This window comes from Psittacula echo, assembly GCF_963264785.1.
Source record: "Psittacula echo genome assembly, chromosome: 1".
Taxonomy (NCBI): Eukaryota; Metazoa; Chordata; class Aves; order Psittaciformes; family Psittacidae; genus Psittacula; species Psittacula echo.
Window position 1 is genome coordinate 62,287,788 of NC_137735.1, and position 25,592 is coordinate 62,313,379.

Here is a 25,592-nt window from a genome sequence, read left to right on the forward strand (position 1 = left end):
AGGAACAAGCTAACTCCATGCTCCCACAGAATCAAGGACCTCGGCCAACAGCATTGCTAGAGACATGATAGCATTGCATGAGAACAGCAAAATGAGTAGATCAGCCTGTGGTCCTAGTCCTCAAACCATGCTTGCTTGGCAAGTTGGAGACTGTTGTCTGCTGTTAACTTGTATTTGTCATAGCCACATGAACATGGTTACTTTTTGTGTCCTGTGATTTATTGCTTCTGATGATGTGCTGCAAATGGGAATAAGTTTTATTCAGTCATAACTGTGGATGTAGTTTGGAGGGAGGCAGAGGGTAGAGATGGGACGAAACAGTGTTATTAGCTAACTGAGCAAACTAACAGGTAACTTCCAGACACTGTCATGAAATTAAGAGTACAATATTATCTAACTGGATCTCCAAGCATTTTGATGTGTTAGCATGATTTGTGGCTTTTGGCAACTCCCTAAGAAACTGTTATTGTTCAAGAGTTATCCTTACATCTTCATTTCCCTGTTGATTTGTTACAGTCAGCAAATTTTTTGAGATGGGAAGAAAAAAAGCTGAAGTGTGATGAGTAACTTATATCATCACAAAATGCAAATGTGTATCATGGAGATAAGCTGGCATTGTTTTCAAAGCTAGTGCTGACCCTACTTCAGAATTAAGCAGCAAGTGTTTTAAGTGTGTGATGAAAAGGAGGACACTGATGGTGCAGAAGAAACATCCTTTGTTTAATATAGCGCTGTATCTTTCTGGTAGTGCTACATATGACCCAGATCCAGGTCCATGTGTACTTGCAACTTTATGCTGTAAGGGATGAGCTTAGTTAAAATTAGTGGTAACATGGGTAACGCTGAAGTAAGTTCTGCACATTTGGGTTTCTAAAAAGAGAAGCCCAAACGATGAGGGGTTTTTTCCCCTTTCACACACGAATTGGAGAAAGCTGTTCATGGGATTCATTTCTCAAGGAGTACTTGTCCGAGGCAGTAGTTGCAGGCTTGTGGAATTACAGCTGTTTGTAGGGATAAATGGGGAGAGAAAGAAAAATCAAGAAAGCAACAGCTCGGTGCAGTGATGTCCATATAGAGATGGACTATTTTTGTGGGGAGGGCTGCAAGGCTTCTCTGTTGCTTTAACTACAGTAACGTGAAATAGGAAGGCCCTCTGAATGTAGGTGATAACTTCCTTTCCCTTGGGCATGCTGATATGCTGCTCTACAGATAATGACTTAGATAAGACACAGACTTTCTTTACTGTAAAGGGAGTTAACAAGAGAAGGTAGATCTTGCTGGTTTGTTCTTAACATTATTTTATGCTGTTGATGAGCACTGTCATTCATAGCAGGAGGCATTTATATTCTCAGGATACTTTGCCTCTCTTAAAGTAGATGCTGAATAAACTGAACTATGTAAACATGAACATGCTTAGCACAGTTTCAAAGTGGCTGCAGAGTCAGGACCTGCCGTCTTTGGGTTGTTTCTCTTCTGCTTTTGTGGCTGTTTCTCTGAAGTGTTAGTCCTAGTTAATGCATCTGCGTCTCTGTGGCCTACTTAAAACCTGGGGAATGTGTGATGTTGCTTTTCTACTAGCTGATGCTTTTTTCTAAGTAAACAAACCAAGAAATCTAAAGTTTTGTGTAGGTAAGTAACACGTCCGTGTCTTCTGATCCTGAATTATTTACTAAGTGCATAACTTAACTTGGTCTTCACTTTTGGGTGGGGGAGAACAATTCCAGAAAAAGATTTTTACGTGGTTTTAACTAACTTCCAGGTTGCTGAAGATGACTTGCTAACGTGCTCTTGATTTTGAATTCTGCTTCTCATTCAAGTCACATATCAGACAAATGTGAGGAGGAACGCTACTCGCTGTGGTAGCTTGCAGTTATGTTCTATGTTGTGCAGATTTCACATGCATTTTATGTATTGAACAGAAAGACATGAGTGAACACAGAATGCTATTACCTTTTAACTGTGGGATATAGTAATAAAGCAAAGACTGTGGGTGCAATACAGTCGAGTTGCACCTTTGTCTTTAGTGGTTCCTCCAGTACAAGCTGGAAAAGTAGGTGTTAGCATCCATGCACAGATTGACCTTTTAAAGGATGAGGACCACATGTATTATACCATTCCTCCATATGAATTAATTTTACAGTCAAGAGGCAGTGTCTTGGTCCTAGCTTAGGAATTTGGGGACAGAATTCACTTAGAGCTTTACTGGAAAGAGCAGTGCCACAATGATTTTATTAGTATAGTATAGTATGATTTTTCATTTACTAAAACAATTTAGATGGCATAACATACTCATTGCTGGTTTCTAAAATATATAGAAAGCATTGTGGACACTGTTTTCCTGATGCTAACTTGGCTTTAAAAAAGTAACATGTTAGTTCCATAAGCACAAAGTAATGTTTTTCCTGGGCAAAAGATGGAAGTGTCAGTGACAAAGTAATGGTGCTTATTTTGAGCTGGCTTTTTCCATGTAAAGACACATATCTGCTTTTAAAATTGGTGACTATATTGTCTTCAGTAGTATAATATAGAAATTTATGTCAGTATGGTTAATGTTTTTAAGTAACAGAGGCAATTACCATTAATATAAAACATGTCAGAACAGCATTAAAACTATACTGATTTCAGTTTAAAAGTAGGTCTGTTTTAAATTTAGGTCCTGCTGGGGTTGGCATGCAGAGAGAAACACCTGTCTTGGCTCCAGTGGTGAGTTTATTAGGAATGGAAGTGGATGCCCCATTGAGTATGCCAAGTTTGAGCTTTTGGTTCTGACGTGCCTGTGTTTATTTAATTTGGGAAGGTGCCAAGATGCTCTCTGAAGCTGAGTGGGTGCTCACTACCTCTGTACAGTACGTGCCTAGCTGTTTGCTATCCATATGCTCTTTTTGGATGCATACAATACATGTGTAACATGGACACACACACCATTACAGTTGCCCCTGGGTACTCCACTATGAGCCTCTGGAGTGGGTGAGAAATGAATATGGTAATTCTGGATTTCAGTACCATGCAGAGGCTGTAATTCTGTCATTCCCTCTGAGACACTGGGGCAGGATGCTCCCAAGTGCACATTTCAGTGATGCCATGGTCCTTCAGGGGAATACATTTCCAAGTGTCAGATGTCTGCTTCAGAGGATCTCTCAGCCAGATACCAAATGCTGCTGCTGTTACTTGAACTTCTTTGAACTGAAAAGGAAATGCGTTACATTGTTCTTCACAAAGCAGAAGGAAGTAATTTTGCATGAAATGTTCATAGTAAATATGTCAAAAATAAGTCCACAGACTTCTGTTTATCAAATGTGAACTAACGCTTGGACTTAATTATGGGGTGGGATGAATCTTCCTTTGTTTCCACTGAGGTCTCTATGAAGGCACCCAGAAATAAGGTTCCTCATGCTCTAAACATCTGTGGATCAGGGGAGACGTCATTAGCCAGTATTTGCTGTGCTAACCTCTTGTTGCCAGAGTGGGGGCTTTGCTGGGACTGTGTTTGCTCTGAGAAACATGAATTTGAAATGCAGGCCAGGCAGCAAATGTTCCTCTTCCTTCCTCCCACTCTCCAGAAACCACAAACCCTTTTTGCAGAACCTGTGTGTGCCTTTGATTAATAATTGCAGCAGGTTTGGGAGGAGACATTTGCTGCTGTCAGCAAACTGGAATATATTTTGCCTGCCTACCAGCATACTTAGGAAATAATTTGTAACATCTTAATTCTGTTGGTCAATTTTACAAGGAATGTGGAAGGCCTGAACTGCAGTGAATGCAGTGAACACAACATGGAAGGTCCTGTTGTGTTGGATAGAGCATGCAGCCTCGTTGCATTCTCTGTGATTCACTGAGAGAGCTGCTGACATCCAGGCTCCCAATGCCTTTTGCCATCAGTCTTTGAAAACAAAGCGTAGTGCCAGAGATTATTTTTATGCTTTGAGAGATCATCTGCTGAGATCATGCTTGGACATAACTCGTAATCAAGTCTTTTGTAAGTGAACCCAGTAAGTACTGAAGTATTCACCCACTCACATGTGGGAAATAAGTTACTGTTAAGCTGTCCTTACGATCACTTTCTCCATGTAAAGTATGAAGCTGTAAACAGGGTTTGAGGGTTTTTAGTGTTTAGATATTCAGATGCAGTATAACCCATTGGTTGTGAGAGACATGTGGGAGTTGGAGTATCTCTTTGCTGTTCCAGATGCTGCTTTTGACATGCTCCCTGACCTTTTTGCGGCTCAGTATTTCAGCTTGTGAGACTTGCCAGCCACTCTGCATTTCTTTGTCCATCTTTCATCACTTGACCCTTCAGCTACCAGAGGCTCTTTTCTGTCTTGTCTGTAGTTTTGTATGCTTCTTTAGATAGCTACAGCTGATTTTCTGCTGTATGCAATTTGTCTCTAGCATTGCCAGTTTTACAGGTTAAGACACCTAAAGTGGAAGCCAGGGCAGAAACCTGGAAGATGAGGGACTACTCCAGTCTACCATAATTTCAGTTTTCCAGTCACATTGGTAGTTGTCTTGCAGCTGTGTGCTACCATGTGGGGAAAAAGCTGGGGACATAGGTGCATAATAAGTAACATGCAAAAGTGTAACAGACAGTATTAACATTGTAAGTTGCTCCTTAAGCCTTTGAAACCTTTTCTGTGGTGTGACATTTCCTAATCACTGCTAAATCAGACATGGTATATCTGCACTTGAGAGAAGACAGCCAGGCACATTGTATGTAAATGTCTGTCAGTTACACTAGTCTTCTACAGTGGGAGTCCGTCTTGACTCAGAAAAGGCAGTGGGATTAGGAAGTGATGAAGAGAACAAAGTGTCATTTCTGGTTATCAGAAGACAATCTGTAATGGGGAAAACGCTCTTAGCTGTGGAAATTCGTTATGCTTCCTCCTGCCACCAACAGTGTAGAAGGATGAGAAAGGGTGTGTCTAAATGTTGCTGCTGACAGATACAGGGGAAACTTTGAAATACTCAGTTACCCAGCTATTTCTACCAAAGCAGCTGATACGATTTTGTTGCTGTATGAAAAGAAGTAGAGAAATTGTTTAGAACTAACTTTGAGCTCCATTCGGTGCTGACTACAGAAGGGTCAGAGCAGAGGGAAGAGGTTCTGACTCTGTAGTCCCCCCATCTGCCAGCATTTTGTACCGGAGCCACACTAAATATGGAGGCACTACTATTGATCATTGCTATTTCAAGAGCAACTGCAAAGCATCTGGAACACTTCAGCTTCCTGTCCACCAGTTTGGGTTGAGTGCTGTACTGAACATAATAGGGCAGAAGTTTTTGAGGAGACTAGTCTGTTAAAGGATTCCTAAAAGATAGGTCTGATGCCCATCAGTTATCCTAGACAATGGGCAGATTCACACTGTGACTAATGCAGCTCGTGCTGTGGGATTGTGATGTGGGGAAGTGTCCAGACCTCATCTATAGGGTTTAAACTGTGCACAGTCATAACCACAGAAGACAAATGCACATGCATAAAAGTTGATGTTTTCAAAGGTGCCTGACATAATTTGTTAACTAATTCCCATTGTAATTCACAAGAATTTGAATACCTTCTTATGTTCTTTATAAATTCTTTGGTCCCGTTTAATTTAGGCTATTTATAGCTCTGCTTGAATGCCTGTAAGCAAACAGTAGGCTTGTAAAAGTTTGGCTATTGTAGGATTATCTGTAGGATAGTTTTGGCATTGAAATGCAAATCATGTACTAAAGAGTTATAATTGACCAAGACCTCAGTTTTCTGGCAAAATTATTGGGTCTTGGTTTTGCTTCTGATCCCAAAATGCATTGAAAAGTAATGGCAGTTTTTCCCTTAGCTTCATTGGGCAATGGATCAGGCCTTCTACAGTCTGACTGCTGATAATACCTCTCTCAATTTTTTATTGCCTAAGTAGTAATTATTTAGGCTTTGGAAGTGAAATTCTCTCAAGCAAAATATCTTCAGCCTATCCCTGATAGGACCAAAATGAGAGTGGAGAATGCAGAACAGCCAGCTGTGTCTGTGATTAGGAGTGTTACTGCCAGTGGTACAAAAGGTTTCTCAGATGTCTTGGAAAACCTTCTGTATAGAAGTATAACGTCTGTTCTAAAGGCCTGTGAAGGAAAGCTACTGGCAAGTGCACTGCCACAGCTTTTGAAAAAGAGCAAGACAGAAATGCTTTAAAATCTGTCCTTGCAGAGACAGAACTTAAGACGTGCCTTGCAGTGTGCATCTTGTAAAAATGGTTCCTAAGCACTAGCAGAAAGTCAACTCTCTTTTGAAGTATTTTTTATATCTTTGACATGTTTTCTCTTTCCACGTGCAATATCCTGTTGACACAATGGACGAGTAGCAACTTATTTGAAACACCCTGGTGGTGACAAATAGGCCGCTCTTTTGCTTCCTGCAGCAGTTTCTCGCAAACACATGCCTCTTGTAGCAGAGATTTAGGTGTCTTGGGACATACTTTAAGTAAGAGAAATCCAGACAATAATTTAACATACTAAATGGTTCTATGAATTTCTTACCAAGCCAGACTACACCAAGAAAAATCAAAAGGAAACTCGCTGGTCAGAGGCAGCACTGCATGCCAGAAAGATGCTAATAACCTTAAACTTGGGCATTTATACTCTATATAGCTCATGGGAAATAAGTAGAAAGGAACTGAGATTAGACATCACTTGGAAAGTGAGTTATATCTTTTCATGTAAGTGGTGCAGTACTGAAGTAATCTAATTTTATACAAAACCATTGTGTCACAGATTTTTATGAATTTTGTATGTGTATATGTGTCTGTATATATATTTGGCAGATACTCAGAATATTATAATCATAGAATGGTTTGGGTTGGAATGGACCTTAAAGATAATTTAGTTCTAACCGCCCTGCCATGGGCAGGGACAGCTTCCACTAGACCAGGTTGCTCAAAGCCCTGTCCAGCCTGGCCTTGAACACTGCCAGGGATGAGGCAGCCGCAACTTCTCTGGGCAACCTGTGCGAGTGTCTCACCACTCTCACAGTAAAGAATTTCTTCCTTATATCTAATATCAACCTCCCTTTTGTCAGCTTAAATCCATTCCCGCTTGTCCTGTCACCACATGCCTTTGTAAAAAGTCCCTCTCCAGATTTCTTGTTGGCCCCTTCAGGTACTGGAAAGCTGCTTGAAGGTCTCCCTGGAGCCTTCTCTTCTCCAGGCTGAATAAGTCCAACTATCTCAGCCTGTCTTCACAGGAGAGGTGCTCCAGCCTCTGATCAACTTTGTGGCCTCCTCTGGACTTGCTCCAAAAGCTCCACGTCCCTTTTATGTCGGATGCCCCAGAGCTGGATGCAGTACTGCAGGTGGTGTCCCATGGGAGCAGAGTAGAGGGGCAGGATCACCTCCCTCATTTGGCCAACTGTTGCTGCAAAACTGCAGACCTTTACTGGCTATCTGTTGCGTTGATTGCCCTTTTGAGGCTTGACCTTGCAACAGGCTCGAGGAGTATGGTGCTTAGATGCTTCTCATCTTTATCCATTTTGTGCCAGGCTGACACTGGGCTGCAAAAGATCTGATAAGGCATCTGAGCAATGGCAAAGATGAAGAAGGGTTGCTGGATGTGAACTCAGATGGATGTTCTGCATGCTTAAAATGTGCTATCTTGGCCATGGGAAATTTCAGTGAGAATAAAAACATCCTGCAAACCATCATAATTTCTTGCCAAATGGGTCATTGTGGTGCAATCCTGTGACTATTCGTTGTAACTGGATTTGCTGTGCCTTAATGACTTTCTCTGACTATTTCCTGCCAAAGTGCTGGGATTTAGGGGAGCTGCCCGGTTCCATATTTCAAGTACTGAGTGGGTTGTAGTTGAGGAGAAACACATCCCTGCTTTTTGTGCGTGGCACCTTTCACGTTGGCGAGGAGAGCGTAAGTGCAGTTATTTGCCTTCTAGACAGACTTATCGTGAGAGGCAGATGCCCTTATGGGAGCAGAAGGTGGTTGGATTGGGACCAGCAGCAGTAGGTGGTGATGGGCTCTGTGGATTTTAAGATGTTGATGTCAGTGTGTCAGGGAACATTTCTCATTTTGTTTACTTTGCACTCCCAATGTCCAGACAAGCCCAGGAGAGTCAGCCCGCAGCCAGCCCCAAACAAATAGACCATGTAGCATTTGTTCAGTTCTGGTCATTACCAAAACTGGAGGTTGGCCAAGTCAGTAGAGTTGACTCTGGCAGCAAATACACGTTATGTTTCCCGTTCAGAAGATGGGTTTGAGGAGTATGCTCATTTAGTGCTTGAAAATGCATGGCTTTCTGCCTTGTTTTATGAGAGGACTTGCAGTATGTTGATGTAATTCCACACTTTGTCATGTGTTATTTACATAGTGTTTGCACCTCACTGTTCTCTGCATCAGTGCCAGCGCCCTGATATTTCTGCAATTTATTTTTATGATCTCGGTGTTGAAACAGCTGTAAAAACAACTAGTGAAAATGAGCCAGCTGCTGGAATTTCTGATTCTGAGTCTGGTTTGTAGTAGGCATTTTCTGAAAGGCAAAAAGGGATGCAAAATAACAAATAAACTTAATCTCATTACTAAATACAATTCCTCTTAACAAAAACAAGTTAGGTGGCTAAATTTTGGCTGCTGAAGAGATTTAAATCACTAATAAATGAAATTATGCAACTGCTTTGTATAGAAAGTGTCCAAAGACATACTGCTGCTTTAAAGGAGATCTTATACGTGCCTGTGAGGACTTGGGAGCAGTTGAGTGCCATCTTTCCTACACCTCATTTGTTTTAGCATTGCAGAAATACTTTAAGATACAAATTTTACCAGACAAAGAGACGTACATGAATTAGCGTTTTCCCTGGCTAGCTAAAATCCAAATGCTTAGTTTGTACACTGGTGTCAGCATCAGTGAAACAGGACTTCGAGGAATTAAATTAAAAATAGCCTTTCATCCAAGCAGTCAATTGCTTTTGACTTTGGTATTTAGATTCTTGTTTGTGGTCCAAGTGTAATGGGGACCTAGTGTCCTTAGCACTGCAGTGTGACATATAATTATTGTATATAAACTCTTCTTTTGTTCCTGCCTTGAGTCTGGCCTATGTAGCAGAGATAAACTGATCAGGTTAGCTGAAGCTGAGAGCTGTGGTTGTGCAGCAAGGAGCAGGGGGTGGCCTATGGGTAATGATTTTGTTCACTTTTGTTCGATTGCTATAACTTACCTGCTGTTTACAATGTATTTGCTAATTCACTTCCTCAGGATGTGAGTTGGAGGGTTGCTCCTTGGCATTTACTTTGGCCTAGCCAAAACACAGCAGCATCCAAGAGATTTCTGCTCATGTTAAAAAAAATGCTAATTATGAGTTGGGTGCGTTTCCTTTTGGAGAAAATGATCTCATATAGCACAGATAAGTCTGTCCTCATTGGAAATAGTGACACATTTTCACCTTACATGGTGATGAGCAGAGGTAGGGTGCAAGTCAATTTCATAAAACCTGTTGTGTATGGATGAAGTAGATTCTTAGAGATTATCTGACCATTGCTTGCTATAAATTATTTTGCTTAACTTGTCTTCCTCCTCCTAAAGAGCTAAGGTAACAAGTGGGAGAGCTTGGGCATCCAGGGATTAAGCTGTACAGTTTTAAGAGGCTGCTTGGCCACTGCTTTGTTGCATTCATAATTAATTATTACAGAGCAAAGTGAATTAAAAATATTGCAAGAGCCCAGAAGTGTGGGCAGACATTTATGAAAAGGCACTGAGAAAGCAAGCTATTAATTTTTCTAGTGGTAGTAAAATCTCTGTTTGCAGCTCCAGATTGGAAGGAGGCAAGTTTCACTTCAGAAACCTCACTGCAATATCTAATATACTCTGCAGCCCTAGAGCTGCAGTTTTCAGAGTGTGTACTCTGAAGATACATAACCCTCATAGAAACCTTCTGTCAGTGTGGTCTGAGAGTTTATCAGCTGGTGTGTTCTTGTTCGAATGAAATTGTAATCCTAGGCACAAAACCCCCAATCTTTGCTCTCTTGAGAGCCAGACACATTTGTATGTTTCGCAGGGACACTCCGCTCAGGTAAATGCAACAGTGCAAGTGTTCTGGGTGACTAGATGAATCCTAAAGGGGCAGGAGAAAGATGTTATTTTCCTTTTTCTGAGAGGAGTATCACCAAGTGATTTAAGTTTTGATCCCGCAACATGTACTTGGCTGTGAAACCTCTGTGCTCGTGTTTAGGCACGTTAACATCAGTGTGCACAGAGCAGTTAAGTTTTAATCACGGATCCAGCCCAAAGCAGGGACATGACAACAGGCTGTGTGTGGGTGTTAAAAGCGAAAGGTATAAATGCACAGCAGATCTGGTAGGTGGAGAAGTTGTTCCAAAGGGAGCATAAGTGTGAATTATCGGAAGAAAGGAGGCAAAGGAAAAATGGGCTGAAAACCACTCCTGACTGGAATCTATTGATCTGTTTATTTCTTCTTGCTTGATTATATTGCAGTTTATTTTGCAGTGATGTGACACTATCCAAAGTGCTTGTATTAATTGTCAGAGGGATTACCTTGTCTACCGAATGAATGCGTGTTTCTGTTTCTGGTCTACCTTAGAAGCTGAGCACATGTCCTTGCAGTGCTGATGTCTTTTACTATGATCAGAAACATACTGCTGTATAGGGGATTGGGGCTGGAGTGCCAGCTTGTACTTGTCTCCTGCCTGCAGTGTTTAGAATGTTTTATTCTTTTCCCATCCTGATGTTTGGAACCAATAGATCATTGCCTATGAAACTATCTTTCTCAGGCTCTAACAGCTGTGCAAGTTCCTGCCTAGACAAGAAAGACTGCCAGTGGTAGTCTACGAAGAAGAGAAACATGTTCTTCAAGCACTTACACACAGTGAAATTTCACTGTTAATTTTGCACACTGGTGGGTTTGTGGTTATAGTCACATTTTATTCTGTTTAGGTAAACAGTGCTTGGCATGTGTAGGTCTCAGTTTGATTTGTGTTTCAACTGAAAATATCAGAACTTGAAACTCAAAATCCTGAGCTTGTTGAGCTTAATAGGCTTATTAATAGACTTAATAGGGAAGCATGAAGAGCATTTGACCATGAAGGTTAAGCATATGACTGCATGACTGTGTGTACAAAATCCATCAGGAAGATTCATCTCTGTCCAGAGATAGTTAGAAAGTTTAGTTTTAACAAGGCTGAACAGCCACATTAAACTTTGACTTTGTCAAGTTTAATTCCACCCTTCAGCTCTGATTTTGGCACACTTCTTGCACCTTGAGTTGACACACCAAAATTCTGCATGATTTGCAAAATGTCTGTAAGAAGCGTGGCTGGATGCACACTCACTTTGGTCAAGTGGTGCTTGTATGAGAGAGAATATGCAGCTATTCTTGTATTTACTGCCACCATTCTATTAAATGGGCTTTAGTAAAACAAAACAAAACAAGCCTGCTTGTCTGGTGGGGTATATTAAGCCCTGGAGAAGCAGAGGCTTCTTTAATATTTGCTTAAAGCAGCAAGCCTGTCAGGGAGTATTAAATGGGGAGGTACGGTAGTGAGAAGCACACTGCTTTCCTTAGTCCAAAGATGTTTTGTAAGTTCATTCTTTGTTACTGCCTATAATCCAGGAGAACTCATCTCAAGAAACAGCTGATGTCTTCCTCAGTGCCAGTTGAAATATCTTACATTGTACTTGAACAAGTCTTTTGCTTCTTTCCTGCTTTTTAGCAGCTGAGTTCATTATTGTTAGCGTCTCAGCTGATGAGGTGCTTAAGAATAAGCAGCCAGATGCTAAATGCTTTTCTAGCACACCTTTGTATCTGGGGCATATTTCTTTTCCAGCTGAGTTGAAAAGAACAAGTTACTGCCTGGATAATAATCTAATTATTTATCTTTTCCTCTTTTTTTTTTTTTTCTCAGCAGGAGACTTTCCCAGTTCCAGCATGGAAGAACACAATGGCTCTGCAGAGACTCCCCCACCGAGCCAAGGGCGGCACAGTGCCATTAAGTGTGGGTGGCTGCGGAAGCAAGGAGGCTTTGTCAAGACCTGGCACACACGTTGGTTTGTTCTCAAGGGTGACCAGCTTTACTATTTCAAAGACGAAGATGAAACCAAGCCCTTGGTGAGTGATGGGAGGTGAGAGAGGGAAATAAGTTAATGAAAACAAAGTTGTCTGGTGTTTAAAGAAACAAACCTTTTCATTTTTGTGGCTGATTCAGTACGACTTGGGATTTTGATAACAGGGAATACAAAACTGAGTCAGGCTTTGGCTGTTAGTGTGGTTTCCCCATTAGGCTTGTTTCTACAGCTTCCTTTTCCAGGTCAGGTTTATGATTACATAATTTTAAATGGAATGGAGTGTACATGAAGTTAAAGTAGCAAAAGTAAGTCAGATGGACTTGACTGAGGCAGATGAATAAGCTGTATTTGAAAAGGTACTGCTTATTTTTCTGCTTTTTAAAATGTGGAGTATCCCTACTATGTGTCTACCTAAATAGGAAACCCTGTAAGACTGCAGCCTGAATACTTTGCCATCTGTAATGTGGGACACACTGCTGTCTGCTGCCTGGTTCTGTTGTGGTGATTTACTGCTCCTTTATGCTCATGTATTTTCCTATTTATTTAGCTTTTTCACCAGCGTGCCTTAGGCCGTCTATCTTAAGAGTGCCATAAGTGTAGAGTAAATAATGCTGTCTCTCAGGGTAGGGCAGGCCTGAGCCTCTGTGATAGTAAGTTAAGAGAGATCTTGTACTAGTACCTACAGGAGTATTATAATTCTATGTATTAATCACATCCTAGATGCTTGTGACTTCAGAAAAAGCCCTGACGTGTGTGAGTTACTTCTGTACAGATATTAAAATATAACCATGCTCATATTTGTTATGCCTACTAAAGTTTTGGTGGTGTACCGTTATGTGCAATTTGACAAGTTGTTCTCAGACATGTAAAGCCCATCTAATCTAGCTTCCTGTATGGAACATGTCATGACGCTTTGTCAAGCTTTACAGCTTGCATATGGTGCATGTGTTAAGAAAACTGTTCAGTCTTGAGGTATTGTTCCCAAAGAAGGTTCTTGTACTAGTTAATTTCTGGGTTTCAGTTTCACAGCCTTGGTAGCTGTTTGTCCTTAAAATTATCACAGATGATCTAGGTTAATAAAATAACACACTGCATAGTTACAACTTACATGTTTTTATGACTACTTTGAATATGAAATAGCTAATAATTTCTGGGAAATCAGATGTATCTTTCACTATGCATATTGTGTTTATGAAGAAGGTAAAAGCAGCCATCAGAACAAAAATGTCTATGGGCCAGAGGCTGGGTTTGCAGAATACAACTCTGCCTCCTAGCACTTGACATCTGCTAGCATGTTTGCAAGCAAGGACTTCATTGCTTTTTGAGAGATGACACAATGCTGTATTGTGTGGAACTTTTTACAGCACTATGGAGCCCAAATTACCATCTTGTCTGCCTACCACTGACCTGTGGGATGACTTCAGAAGATTCTATTGACTTCACTACTTACCTTTTGCAAAATGGAGGTGGTGATTTTGATCTTCTCATACCTTTGATAGATAAGGTATAACTTGATTAAATAACTGAAAGTTTGGGTTTTCCATTGAGAGATGCCATGGGAAGAGGGGAGAAGTGCCAGCAGAAGTGTAACTTAAAATAAACCAATAGGTTTGGAAAATGAATGGCCTTTCCAGATTAGGATCAGTCAGTTTCTCATGTTGGTGTAGCTTTGGAATGTTTCTGAAACAAACTGCACAACTGTCAGTTCCTAAAGTACATCCTAGGTTCAATGCCATATACAGAAGTGGGGTTTTTTTCAATTTAACTACACTGAAGGGTTTGCTGGATTAACTTAGATAGGAAAATCACTATGACCTTCTCGGAGCCCTTTTGTTATTACTGCGGAGAGCGAAAGCAAAGAACTCCGCTGATACCATGAATTTTCAGTGCATAGGGATATCATTAGGAAATAGTAAGCAGTACTTACTATTAGATTAGCCATGTAACATTGGATCTGTATTTAGGATAAATACTGTTTATTCACTACTGGATTATACAGCGTGTACAATAATTCTTTTAGACAATAATATAATTGAAGAGAGTTAATGACGTTTGGTTTTTTTTCCCCAAATGGATTGTAGTTTTTATTCTGTGTACTGATTGGTTGTATTTGGAAAGAGGCAGAGAGTGACAATTACTTGTCCTGAGGAATGCTGTAATTGCACATCTTGTGTATGTATATTTACAGAAGGTGGAAGAACGACAGCAGAAGGGAACACACAAGCCAGTGAGTTTATGTTCACAGCCTTAATGCAAATTAGAGGAAAGCAAAATCCAGTTTCTGGTATGAAATCAGTAGGTGCCCTGAGCGCCAGTCTGCTTAACATTTGGGCTTGGATTCTGTCCAGTCTGCACCAGAAATTATGCCATGATATTTGTGTTTTTGGAAGTGATGGAGATGTGAATGGGACTGAATTACAAAAGAATTCTATTATCTGTCAGATTATTCTGCAGGTGGCTGTGCACGGTGGGATTAAAGAAAAGAAAGAACATTTGTGTCTAAGCCATCAGTAAATGTTTGGAATTCCTGAAGCTTGCCCGTTTCCTGCTAGTAATACAGGTAGCTATCACGTATGCTTTAGTCAATATGTATACATCTCCTTGATGTTAGACTATTAAATTTAAAGGTTAACTATCAGTGTGAGTATGGGGAAATGTCTCTGCCAGCCTGTTTCAGATGCCTATAGGCATCCTGAGCTAGTGGAGAACAGCAGCAGAAAAATCAGCACACAGATGTTCATCTTATAGTCAAGGTCAGTGAATTGCCATTGATTCTTTAACATCATCAAGCACAAGAATCTTTCCCTTGTAGTTTTATCAGTAAGAATAGCAGATACCTTTTGCTCTGATATCCTTGAAATGTCTCTGGGGATCTGGCAAAGATGGCGTTTCTGTTTACTGAAGATGTGGGTATGGATAGCAAAAATCTAGTTAATTCTAGAAGACAGAAAACCCAACAAATAAATCAGCAAGGCATGTGAAGAAATAAATTATGATGTCTGATAATTCTGCGTAATTTTGACTATTTGGAAGTGATACTGGATATTGCCTTGTTAATCTTTTTACTGGCTTTGTAAGTCACCTTACTCCTGATAGCCCACATTGTGCTTTAGAAAGCTAGTATTATGCTAGGTCTGAAGGTTAGCTATCCAAACCTGAAATGTGGGCAGCTGAAAAAAATTGGCATTTAGCATTCCCCCTTTCACAGTACAGCTGTTGTTTAAAAGCATGAAAATGTATTTCTTGCTTTTTTCTCTGTCTGTGGTTGACTTCTCCATCTGTTTCTGGGTTGGCATGGTCTTAACTGAAGATGGGTAGAGGAAGTCAGCACCTTCTCAGTGAGACAGCATAATCTTTCTATAGTTTCATAAGCAACAGGAGGGAGCTTCCAAGCATCATCTCCTTGCAGCTTTGCTGTTACATTCTCCTGGTGTTACTGAGGAAGTGTGTTTATGGGAGCAAAACTAGGTAACCTGTAGCGATGGAGCATCATCAGTACGAGGTTGTAAAAGAGCAAGTTTATCCAGTCAAAGCAGTGTTTTAGTCTCAGGCACTTACTTAATGTCATTGCCACTCAACTTGGTTTATGGTCTTGAATTTGAGATGTTTACAGAAGAGAGATCTTAAAGAACTATGAAATAGCTTTCAAGAAATACTTGATGTAGGCCTGAAAGCAGATGATGATCTGCTCTCTCAGTTTATATCCCATTCTGAACATTTGCTGCACAGTTTTTGTCCTCTAGATCCTGTTAAGCTCTTAACCGTTTGGTGTAAGTAATGCTAAGCAGTATTCAGTGGCTCACAGCATCTTAGACAAACCCTGGGAAGGGACAGCAGATTTGAATGCTAAGGTGTGAATCTTAAATGTGGAATTTTAATTGGTCTTTGATTGAAACTGTAAGTAAGTGGCAGCTGGAATCGTTAGTACAGGTACAAACAGAATAGTCTGAAGTATTGCTTTGTGGCAAAATACATGCGTCTTGTTTAACTCAATTTATGTAAAAATTTCATTGACAGAAAAATCCATTTAATGGCATTAATAGGAGCATGACAAATTTCAGTTGCATTTTAAAATGAAAATAAAGCTTCTAATGAATATGTTATATAGAGATTAATGGGATAATTACATAATTTGAAACTTAGCCTGTCGGTAGGGGAAATCTTCAGTATTAATATTGGACATGATTAAAGATTGAGTATCATGCTTTTTTTACAAGTTAAAAGGGAATGGATGACATTTCTGGCTAGAGGAAAAAACCTAACTGTACATGCACTTCAGAACCGCATCACAAGAAATTGACACCTCTCCTTATTGCCTAGAGGATTTTTAGTAAGGGAGAGTAGTATTTGCTCTGGTCTTTGTCTTTGGAAAGCTGCAAGAACAAGCTTTAGTGTAAATACTGCGGCATAGCAGCATAGCAAGCAGAGCAGCTTCTCAATAGATACTGCCGTGATGTGTAAGAGCAGGTCCTTTGGTCTTGTGTAGGAGAGGATGTGAAGCACCAAGTCTCTGCATGCTTGTCTTTGTGAGCCAGGCTCAAAACTCTATGAAGCAAAGTAGGGGATTTGATGTGAAAACAGCAAGTGTCCAGAACACTAATAATGTTTTTTAGATTTTTTTAAAATTCTTTTAATTTTTAGGCACAACACTTGCTATTAGTCTAAGAAATAGAAATGGTCTTGGGATGGATGTGTGCTATGGGATAAATCCTTACCAGTGTAGGAGCAGCGAGCTTGGCACACTTGTGGCTTGGTTGTTCTTGTTATCCCATGGTAATTCAGCAGTCTGGAGTGTGAGCTCTCCTTTATTTTCTTTCCCTTCATGGCTTATAACTTTGCATAAGCTCACTAAAGTAGGGTACTGCTTGTTCCAGTTTTGTACTTGTGCAAACTAGAAACAGATTTTGGGTTAGCTGTGTGTTCCTGGTGTAATGATATTTCCTGTTTCTTGAAACACTTAGTTGAAGGAAGAGAAGCCTCTGTGAAACATACCTTGCTATTTATGACAAGGGCATTTTTTTCTTTTCTGATCATTCTTGATCTCCATCCACTGAACATAAAATCTCTCAAGTTTTAAACTAAAAATTGACTTCTTAACTCTGCCAGATATTGAATTTCAGGTGAGGCAGGAAGGGTTGTTTCCTCATGCTTCTTTTCTGTGTGAGACAGAAACAGATATGACCTGGCATGGCAACAGGCAGAGCCATCTAAAGCTTGGTCTCTCTCACGTGATGAACTACTACCCGCACTGAACAGTAGCTCTTCAGTGTGGAAAGTGAAGTGAAAGCCCCAAACTGCTTTGGATCTTTTTTGTGGGTTTTCACAAAATGACTCCTAAAGTATATGAATATAAGCAGGCTTTTGTAACTGAAGCTCTGAAACTTCTGGAATATAGGGATGGTTATTGAAAGATAGGTCTTAGCATTTACATACAGTAGAAGGTTCTGCTATTTCTAATACCTATATGCCTTTGTAAGTTTTAAAGTAATTTACTGCAGCAGGTTTCAGCAACTTATTCATAGTGACATTTTTTTTTACTGCAGTGATTTATGTGTTGTTAAAGGTGTAGTACAATTTTGTGGGTAGATACCCATGGGAATTTTGTACTAGAAGGATTACTGTGGTAATGCTAAATTGAATTAAAAATAGGGTGTTTCTAATGCCATTATTCTGTTGCTTGCAAAAGGTTTCTCAAAATCACAGGGCTGAATTCTGTCCTCAGCCTGAGATGAATAGCCACAAGGTCAGTTGCTGAGGTGCTCAACTTGTTGGCTTGAATTCCAACTTTAATCCCCTTTTTTATGCTTCTTTTGGACCAAAAGTATGACCTTGAATTTTCAGTGTTTATTCTTTTGAAAAACTTAGGAGGCCTTGGGCTTGGCCCAGTAGAGGTCTTGAAAATTGTCACAGGAAGAAAGAAGGTTTCTCCTCCAGCATTAACTGCCATGTTAAGTACAGGAATGTCACCAAACACTGTGCCAGGTTATGGATTCTGTGCTAAAATCAGGCAATTCCCAGTGCTTTGCCCCAGATTATGCAGTTGGAAATTCAGTTCCCCCAAGAAGATGTTTTTTAAGTTTCAGTTCAACACAAGGAGCGGTGTCTCTCTTAGTCAGTTTTGCATGTAGCAGTTGTGTCATTGTCTGTGACTGTGCTGGTACCATCTACAAACTACTCTCCTGCTCTTGTTGTACTAATTAGTTTAGAATCTGTGCGTACTTAATTCCTGAGGGCTGGTAGCTTTTAATTCTCTCTGAACTTCAGTGAATTTTCAAAACGGCTCTCAGGTGCAGTCTTTGTTCTTGCATTGCTGCTGTTCTCTCTGTTCTGATCCAGCTCTGACCCCAGCTTCCACTGGGTTTTCTTTTGCTTCCGAATACACTGGCTGGCAAAATAACTTCCCTCACTACCTCTCCCAGTATCTATAGCATTCAGAAAGGGCCAGCTGTAGGGCTGTTGCTCTCTGACATCGTTCAGTGTGCCCAATCCCATTTCATGACTTGGAAAATAGCAGATTAAATGGTTACCTCCTATTCCCCATGCCCTCAGCAGTTCCACTGGCTGCCTGAGTAGATCTTCAGTTTAAACTAAAACTAAAAGTGTGCATGTATTTTCCACAATCAGCCTCTTCAATGCATTTTGACATCCACCTGCCCCAAAACATAAAACAAACAGTGGGCCTAGATGCTGTGCAAATCTGAGGATGTGTCCGTCTTGTCTTAGGCTTCAGAAAACTAGTCCAGTGACTGAACTTCAAAATTGCTTGAGTTGAGACAGTTTTGTAGGTGGGAAATATGAACCTTTCAAGGTATTTGGACTTAAATAATCCACTGGGACTTTTTGTTGGTATAACCAAACTAGGAAAGTCAAGATGGTAAGGAGAAGATGATACCACCTGATTCTGCCTGTTTATGTGGCAGGCAGTACAGCCCCAGGCCCTCTTCCAAAGCCGTTTGGGAACAACAAATGCATCTTTCCATACTTCTGTATCTTTAATTAATCCAAATTTGGAAATAAGATCTAGTAAATATTTTTATAATAGAACAAAGCAAAAATACCTCATGGCATTGATTGGAAATGCTAGCACCATGTGTGCATTCAGAGCTAAAGCTCTCAAGTGTGCTACCATGTGTTGTATAAACTGTGTGTATAATTAGACTCAGACAACAGCTGCTGTTGATGGGAGAAGATAGTCGTCCTAGTGAGATGTAAACTAGCCAACAGCTTAATTTCAGTTCCTGGTGGCCAGTGCATCTGCTTAGTCCAAATGTTCAGAGAACTGCCCCCACCTTTTGCTTCATGGGACCAGGAAACCAGCTTGTTTGTAATAGCTTACTAACTCTGAAGTAAAGTTAAACCCTTAGTATGCTTCACTGCATTTCATGGATGAGCAATACTCCCAGATGTAAGAAGCCACTGCATGATACAAAACTGCTTTTCCATCGTGGTGGGGCTGCCAAGGCTGTGACTGTCTTGAGTCTTGCATTTCTTTTGTATGCTTGCACCATCTTTCCTTCCCTTCTTCCCTCTCCATTTCTGGATCATGCCAATTGACAGGATTTGGGGCAGGGAAGAGAGAGGAGATACTCCCTGCTTTTCTCTGTTGTCTGCCAGATGAAAAGTTCTTTTCTGGTGAATGCTAATGAATGTATATTGAACAGGCTAGTGAAGTTGCCTAGAGGAGTAAGGAGAGTGTGAGGCTGCTGTTGGTTACATTGTGGTGGTTGTCATTGCTTGTTTCATTGCTACTTCTTGCCTGAAAGTCTGCTAGACTAAATTCTTAGTCATGCCGGTGTTTTTGTTTTATCAACTTTAGTGCAGTGCAGTGCCTTCTGTTACATTCAGTCAGGCAGCAGTGGTCTGCTCTAGATGTTTCTGTCTAGCTTTCCTTGCTTAATAGCTGTTGTACCAGTAGCGTAAAGCAACTAATGTGAATTCTACTATGCAGCACTTGTGAGGATATGAGGTGAAATTCTGTGGAAATCAATGTCTAAATTCATCTTTAAGTAAATTGAGTGCTTTCCTTTTCAAGCATATGTGGAGCCTTAACCATTTTAAGAGTAAATGTTGTAGTTTATACCCAACTGGTAACTAACTATCACGCAGCCGCTCACTCACCACCACCACCACTCCCCACAATGGGACGGGAAGGAGAATTGGAAAGTAAATAAAAACTGTGGCTTGAGATAAGAACAGTTTAATAATTGACATAAAATACAACATAATACTGATATTAAAAGTGGAAATAATAAAAGCAGAGAGATGAAACCAAAAAACCACCAACAAACAGTAGTGATGCACAGTACAATTGCTCACCACCCACTGGCTGATACCCAGCCTGACCCAAGCAGCAACCTGGCCTTCTGGATAACTCGCCCTAGTTTATACACTGGGCATGACATGCTGTGGTACGGAATACCCCTTTGGCTAGTTTTGGTCAGGTGTCCTGTCTCTGCTTCCTCCCAACTTCTTGTGCCTTTTCTTACTGGCAGAGCTTGAAAGACTGAAAAGTCCTTGAGCACTATCAAGCAACAACTAAAACATCAGTGTGTTATCAGCTTTGTTCTCAGACTGAAGCCAAAACACAGCTACTAGGAAGAAAATTAATTCTATCCTAACTGAAACCAGGACATTAAAGTTTTTCTTTTGCACTCCAGTAATTTGCATAACAGAGGCTATGTGACAAATTTGTCTTGTCTAAGGGCTAATAATTGAAGTAATAGACATGGCTGTTGTAGTTTGGAACCTGACTGATGAAATTCAGTGACATTTGATCAGTTCATAAGCTGGTGCTCCTGCAGGTAGCACTATCTTAGTGTATGCTATGAAAAGAACGTTTGAGATGTTGAAAAGTTCAATTGGTGCTGTGTTGTCTTGTGTAGGCCATAGTTAACATCCCTATTTAAAGAAATCCTAGGTGTGCTTGCTTATTTCCTTGCATATTGCTGAAGGACTTATTTAATGTTGCAGCTGTAGTAACTGAGGACTGAATCTAGCAACAATTTTTTAGCAGCATTTGTACAAGTCCACTGTTTTCAGCTTCATTCAGCGGGACTGCATAAATGCTTTTCTCTGTGAGCTTAGGCTCATCACATTAAATCCTGTGCAAGTTCAAATGCATCAAAATGTTGACAGCACGCTGTGTAACATAGACACTGTGAGCAAAAAAAGCCTCTTCCTTGATGTCTTGGTTATTAGAGCCTTTGGGTTGACATGTCTCCCTGATCAAGCTGAGCCAGGCATTTCGAATCCTTTCATACAGAACAAGTTTATGAGAATGGCCATCGCAGGTGGTATTTGTGTTGGCAGCCTCAGAACAGAGGCCAAGGGTTGAATGGTAGCAGAAGCAGCTAAATTAACTTCTAATACTGGAGGGACATCCTTTTCAGCAGACTTGCAGCACAAAAGTTGAGCTAACAAAAGGTTTCTCTGTTACTGCTTTGGCTGCAGAATAAAACCCATTAAAAGCATATGCAGCTACTCACAAAGAGCTCCTGCGCTGGGTGAGTAATTGCAGCATCTCCAAGAAAAAGCAAGTGCTTTTAACTCTTGAATAATGACAAGGAGCAATTGAAGAGTTTCGTAGACACAGAGATGTGCGTTGGAAACCTGTTGACATGAACATTAATGTAATGATTTGGTAATGCAGGTGATAGAAAACAGACATGAGGCTGTGATTTAAGTAATGAGCTGATACTCTAGTAAGCTCCTGTATGTGGATTTGCCAGAATACAGTGGGGATCTCACAATAATCTTTTTGTATGATGGCCCTGCAATATAGGCTTTCTTCACCTAATCCATAGGTGTCAGCTCTGTTTTAGGACTACTTTCCTGCTCCTTTTCCCTTTGTGTTTCCATAATGTCTGTTGCTTCAAACTTAAGTTTTCCTTTCTTCCCATAAGCAAAGGAAAAATGAGAGGTCTCCTTTACTTTGGAGGGATGACTGTTTCAACTTTGAAATAGTGCTGGATGTGTGAAGGATGAGGAGCAATGAAAAGCCTGTATGCCATGATCCTATATCTATTAGTAGTTAGTGTATTTCTGTGCTTATGCTAAGAAGAGCATAGAGGCCACCTCTCAGGCCACCCTCGTGGTCTTTGGTGGGGATCAACTCCTTTTTTTTGCTGTTTAATCAAAGCTTTAGTATCTTAAAAATGCATTCTAAAATACACAAATACTTTAGCAAGATGCAAAAAGAAAAAGTAAATGAACAGCTTGAAAAAGACATGGAAGTATTTAGATGTTTTGGAGTGAGAATGAGACACACTTGCAGTTTTTCCTTGTTCCTTGTTTCCTTCTTCGCTTTTTCCTCACTTGAAAGCAAAAAATAATGTTCCATACCTGAAGAAGAGGTTTAGTATTTGTGGGGAGAAAGGATATTGTTAAAAACTTCTGTCTGTAATTCTTATTAAAGTTACTCTTTGCCACGTACTGCCTATTGTAAAGGTGCCAGATTTCCTCCCTGGGCTGAAAAGTGATACCTATCCCATTGTGTACCAGCAATTTTACTGAAACTCTGTTTAGCTTTTGCAAGCTGAAAGTATATTTAGCAAATTACTTATATGCTGTGTTTCTTCTGATACTTTTTCTGCAAATGAAGTTGCTGCTCAGTATATTTTATATTAGAATACATATTATAAATTATATGTAAATAATGCATATGTAATGATATATTTAATTGTATATTTTTATATGTTTAGATATAATTATATATAAATGTATAATATATATGATAAAATATATTATAAACCCTTTTATTTCTAATATGTAATTACTAACCATAAAGTGATTTATGGTTAAAGCTGACAACGTGTCTCAGCTTTTCTTGCTATCTTTTGTTGAACGCAGTATTACCTTTTCATCCGCATACTTTTAAATTCAGTGTAATGATCTAGTTTCCCATGAGTGAGACAGACTTTGTGCTATATAAACATTGTGTTACAGAAATAATTCCTTTCAACAGGGAAAAGATTGCCTAGAGGAACTTACTGAGAAAACACCTCATGAGAAATGCTATAATGATTTATTAGTTACAACTCCTATTAGCACTTCCCAGAAAAGGAAAAAGAAAAAACCAGACTGAGACCAATCTCTTTGCACAATTCCTTACATAAATGTTTAAGAGCAGAGAGGTTGGCCATGGATAGAGCTGGGATGAGAGGTACAGTAGTGTTGGGAAAGAAAAGGAGATGTAGCACTATGAAGTTTACTGTGCTGTAACCTTGTTTGTACTTCTTGAGAATGCCAGATCAGTCTCATGAACATCAAATTTACTTTGTTCCATTTAAATGAAGGTATTAAATTCTATACAGTATTAAAACTATTCTGTCCCCAAGCATCTTGCTATGATGGGCGTGAGGCCCAGCAAGATATGTGTAACAATGGACTCCTGGAGGTATGTTGTTTAGCATGAGAATTCACAGATTTGCCTGGAAGTCTAGTGTTAGACTTCATTCGTAGTCCAGTCTGTAAAACATATATGTTGCATTTAACTAACTTCAGATCAACAGAAGATCTTTTTCCTTTTGTTTCCTTGGTTTGATTGTTGTTCCAGGTGTGTTTCTTCATTTTCTTTCTGTATTTATGTAATGTCATTTATTTAACCAACACTATCTGGGAAAAAGAAGTACGATTCACAGCTGAAAAATAAAGCTTACAGAGCCTCTGTGTCGGCCTTTCTGATATACTGAAGTATTTGGCTTTCAATTTTCTGGCTAATTGCTTCATTTTTGAATAAGTTAACCTGAGCTGAGGTGGAGGGTACAGAGTAAAATGAATCTTCCATATTTTATAATGTGACAGTAAAGAGAAATGCATAGAATAAATTTCTACGCTCTAGCTCTTATCAAGGTGAATAGGTGAATTGCCATTGGTGAATACCAGTCTAGCATTTTATGAGTAACCAAGCTGTTCTCAGCAGTTGCAGACAAGGATTCACATCTTATGTCAAAGAGGAAATGGTAAGCTTTTTTTTCCTTAAAATAGTCTCCAAGTTCTAACGAAGCACTTGTGCCAATATAATTAGTAAGTCTAGCAAACATCAATGCTATCCCTGGCTCTTGTCAGCTGTGGAGCAGTCTTCACTGGAAAGAGCACTGGAAAGAGAAGGCCTGGTCCTTTTCCCTTTTCCTCTACAAGCAGGAGCTTTACATTTTTCAAGGCATTTGTGACTTTGGAGCGTGAAAGCTCAGCCTTTACTCATGTGTGAAACCAGGATTTTAAGACCAATGCTGTATGACTGTTGGTATTAGGTAATGTTTCCCACTAGACCCGTGGATGTGTTTGTGATTGCAAGAAACAGGTTACATCCAGTTTTAAAACCCAACAAGTGCATTTGTTTTAACCTCTCTAGTGTAATAGCTGGTCTAGCAAACATGGTGATTATTTCAGTGTCCCTTTGCTACGCTGGAAAGAACTATCCAATTAACCGAGTGAAGAAAACATACCTACTGCTCTGAATGCACAAAAGGCTGATTAAATGTCTAAATGTGAGAGTATTTAACATTGTGAGTAAAGCTAATTGAGTTATTAAGATGCCATGAAAAAAACACAAAGTAAAATCAGCATACCTGCTCTTGGCTTGCATTCCAACACAGCTGTATTCTTGCACATTTTTGATATGATGACTCACACATAAGCACAGTAGTATTTCTAATTAAATGTTTAATTAAACAGAAGGAAGGTCTGCTAGGTTAAAATGCTGATTTTCTTGGTACCTCAGAAGATGACAGCACTGAGACTTCTCACGGTTATTTGTGTCCTGCTGAAACTCCTGATGTTCAGATACTGATGGTACTGTTTGTAATAGCTTATATGTGAGCTGTTGTTCTTTGAATTATTGGAGAAATTTTATCCTAACTATGCAGTGTTGTGTGTGGAGTCTGTACTACAACTGTGTCTCTCAATGTCTTTTCCGTTGCTGGAGGTCCTGCTCAATTTGCTGTCTCTGTATCTTTCTGGGTAACATGGGGTCTCTGTTACAAAACCAGCAGTACTGCTGTTAAAAGGCACCAGATTTCAGGAGTTGAAAGGGTTTAAATAGCCAATTTACAACAAAATTATTTCCTAGAAATATTCCAATATTTCTCAAATACTTTCCTTCCTGAATATGTTTAAGTATCAGACATGTAGTGCAGCTCTCAAAAGCAGTGCTTTTGAGTAGTAGTTCTCTGTAATGGCAGCCATACAACTTGCAATCCAGTGCAGTGATCAGCAGTTGTATGTCTCCTTGTTGTATGCGTGCTACAGAACCTTAGAAATGCAGGATGCTTTCCAGACCCTTTATACTTCAAAAAACTTGAGTTCGTATGAGTACCTAAGCAGATATTCTTTCATAAGCTTTCAGGTTACCCTGTTACCCAAAATAAAGTGTTACCATTGAAGAGAAGAGCAAGCTTGCATATCTGACTTTGGTGGAGTCTGCCAGAAAGTGTCCTTTCTTTAGTTTGGTTTTAATGTATATTGTTTTCTCCACTGTAAATATCCAGTCTTCTCCTGCTCCTCTTTCACCCTGTCCTGTTGCACTGTGCTTTGGGAGAGGGGCAGAG

The 25,592-nt window shown here is 39.9% G+C and overlaps 1 protein-coding gene across 1 annotated transcript in view; it reads left to right on the forward strand.

The window, feature by feature from the left end:
* ARHGAP24 (Rho GTPase activating protein 24) overlaps positions 1-25,592 on the forward strand; it is a gene marked incomplete at both ends in the record, with an annotated part of 211,156 nt that overhangs the window by 25,574 nt on the left and 159,990 nt on the right. The window contains one exon of the mRNA XM_080626960.1: positions 11,886-12,088. Coding sequence (XP_080483086.1) covers positions 11,909-12,088 — 180 coding nt within the window. The remainder of the gene's footprint in view (positions 1-11,885; positions 12,089-25,592) is intronic.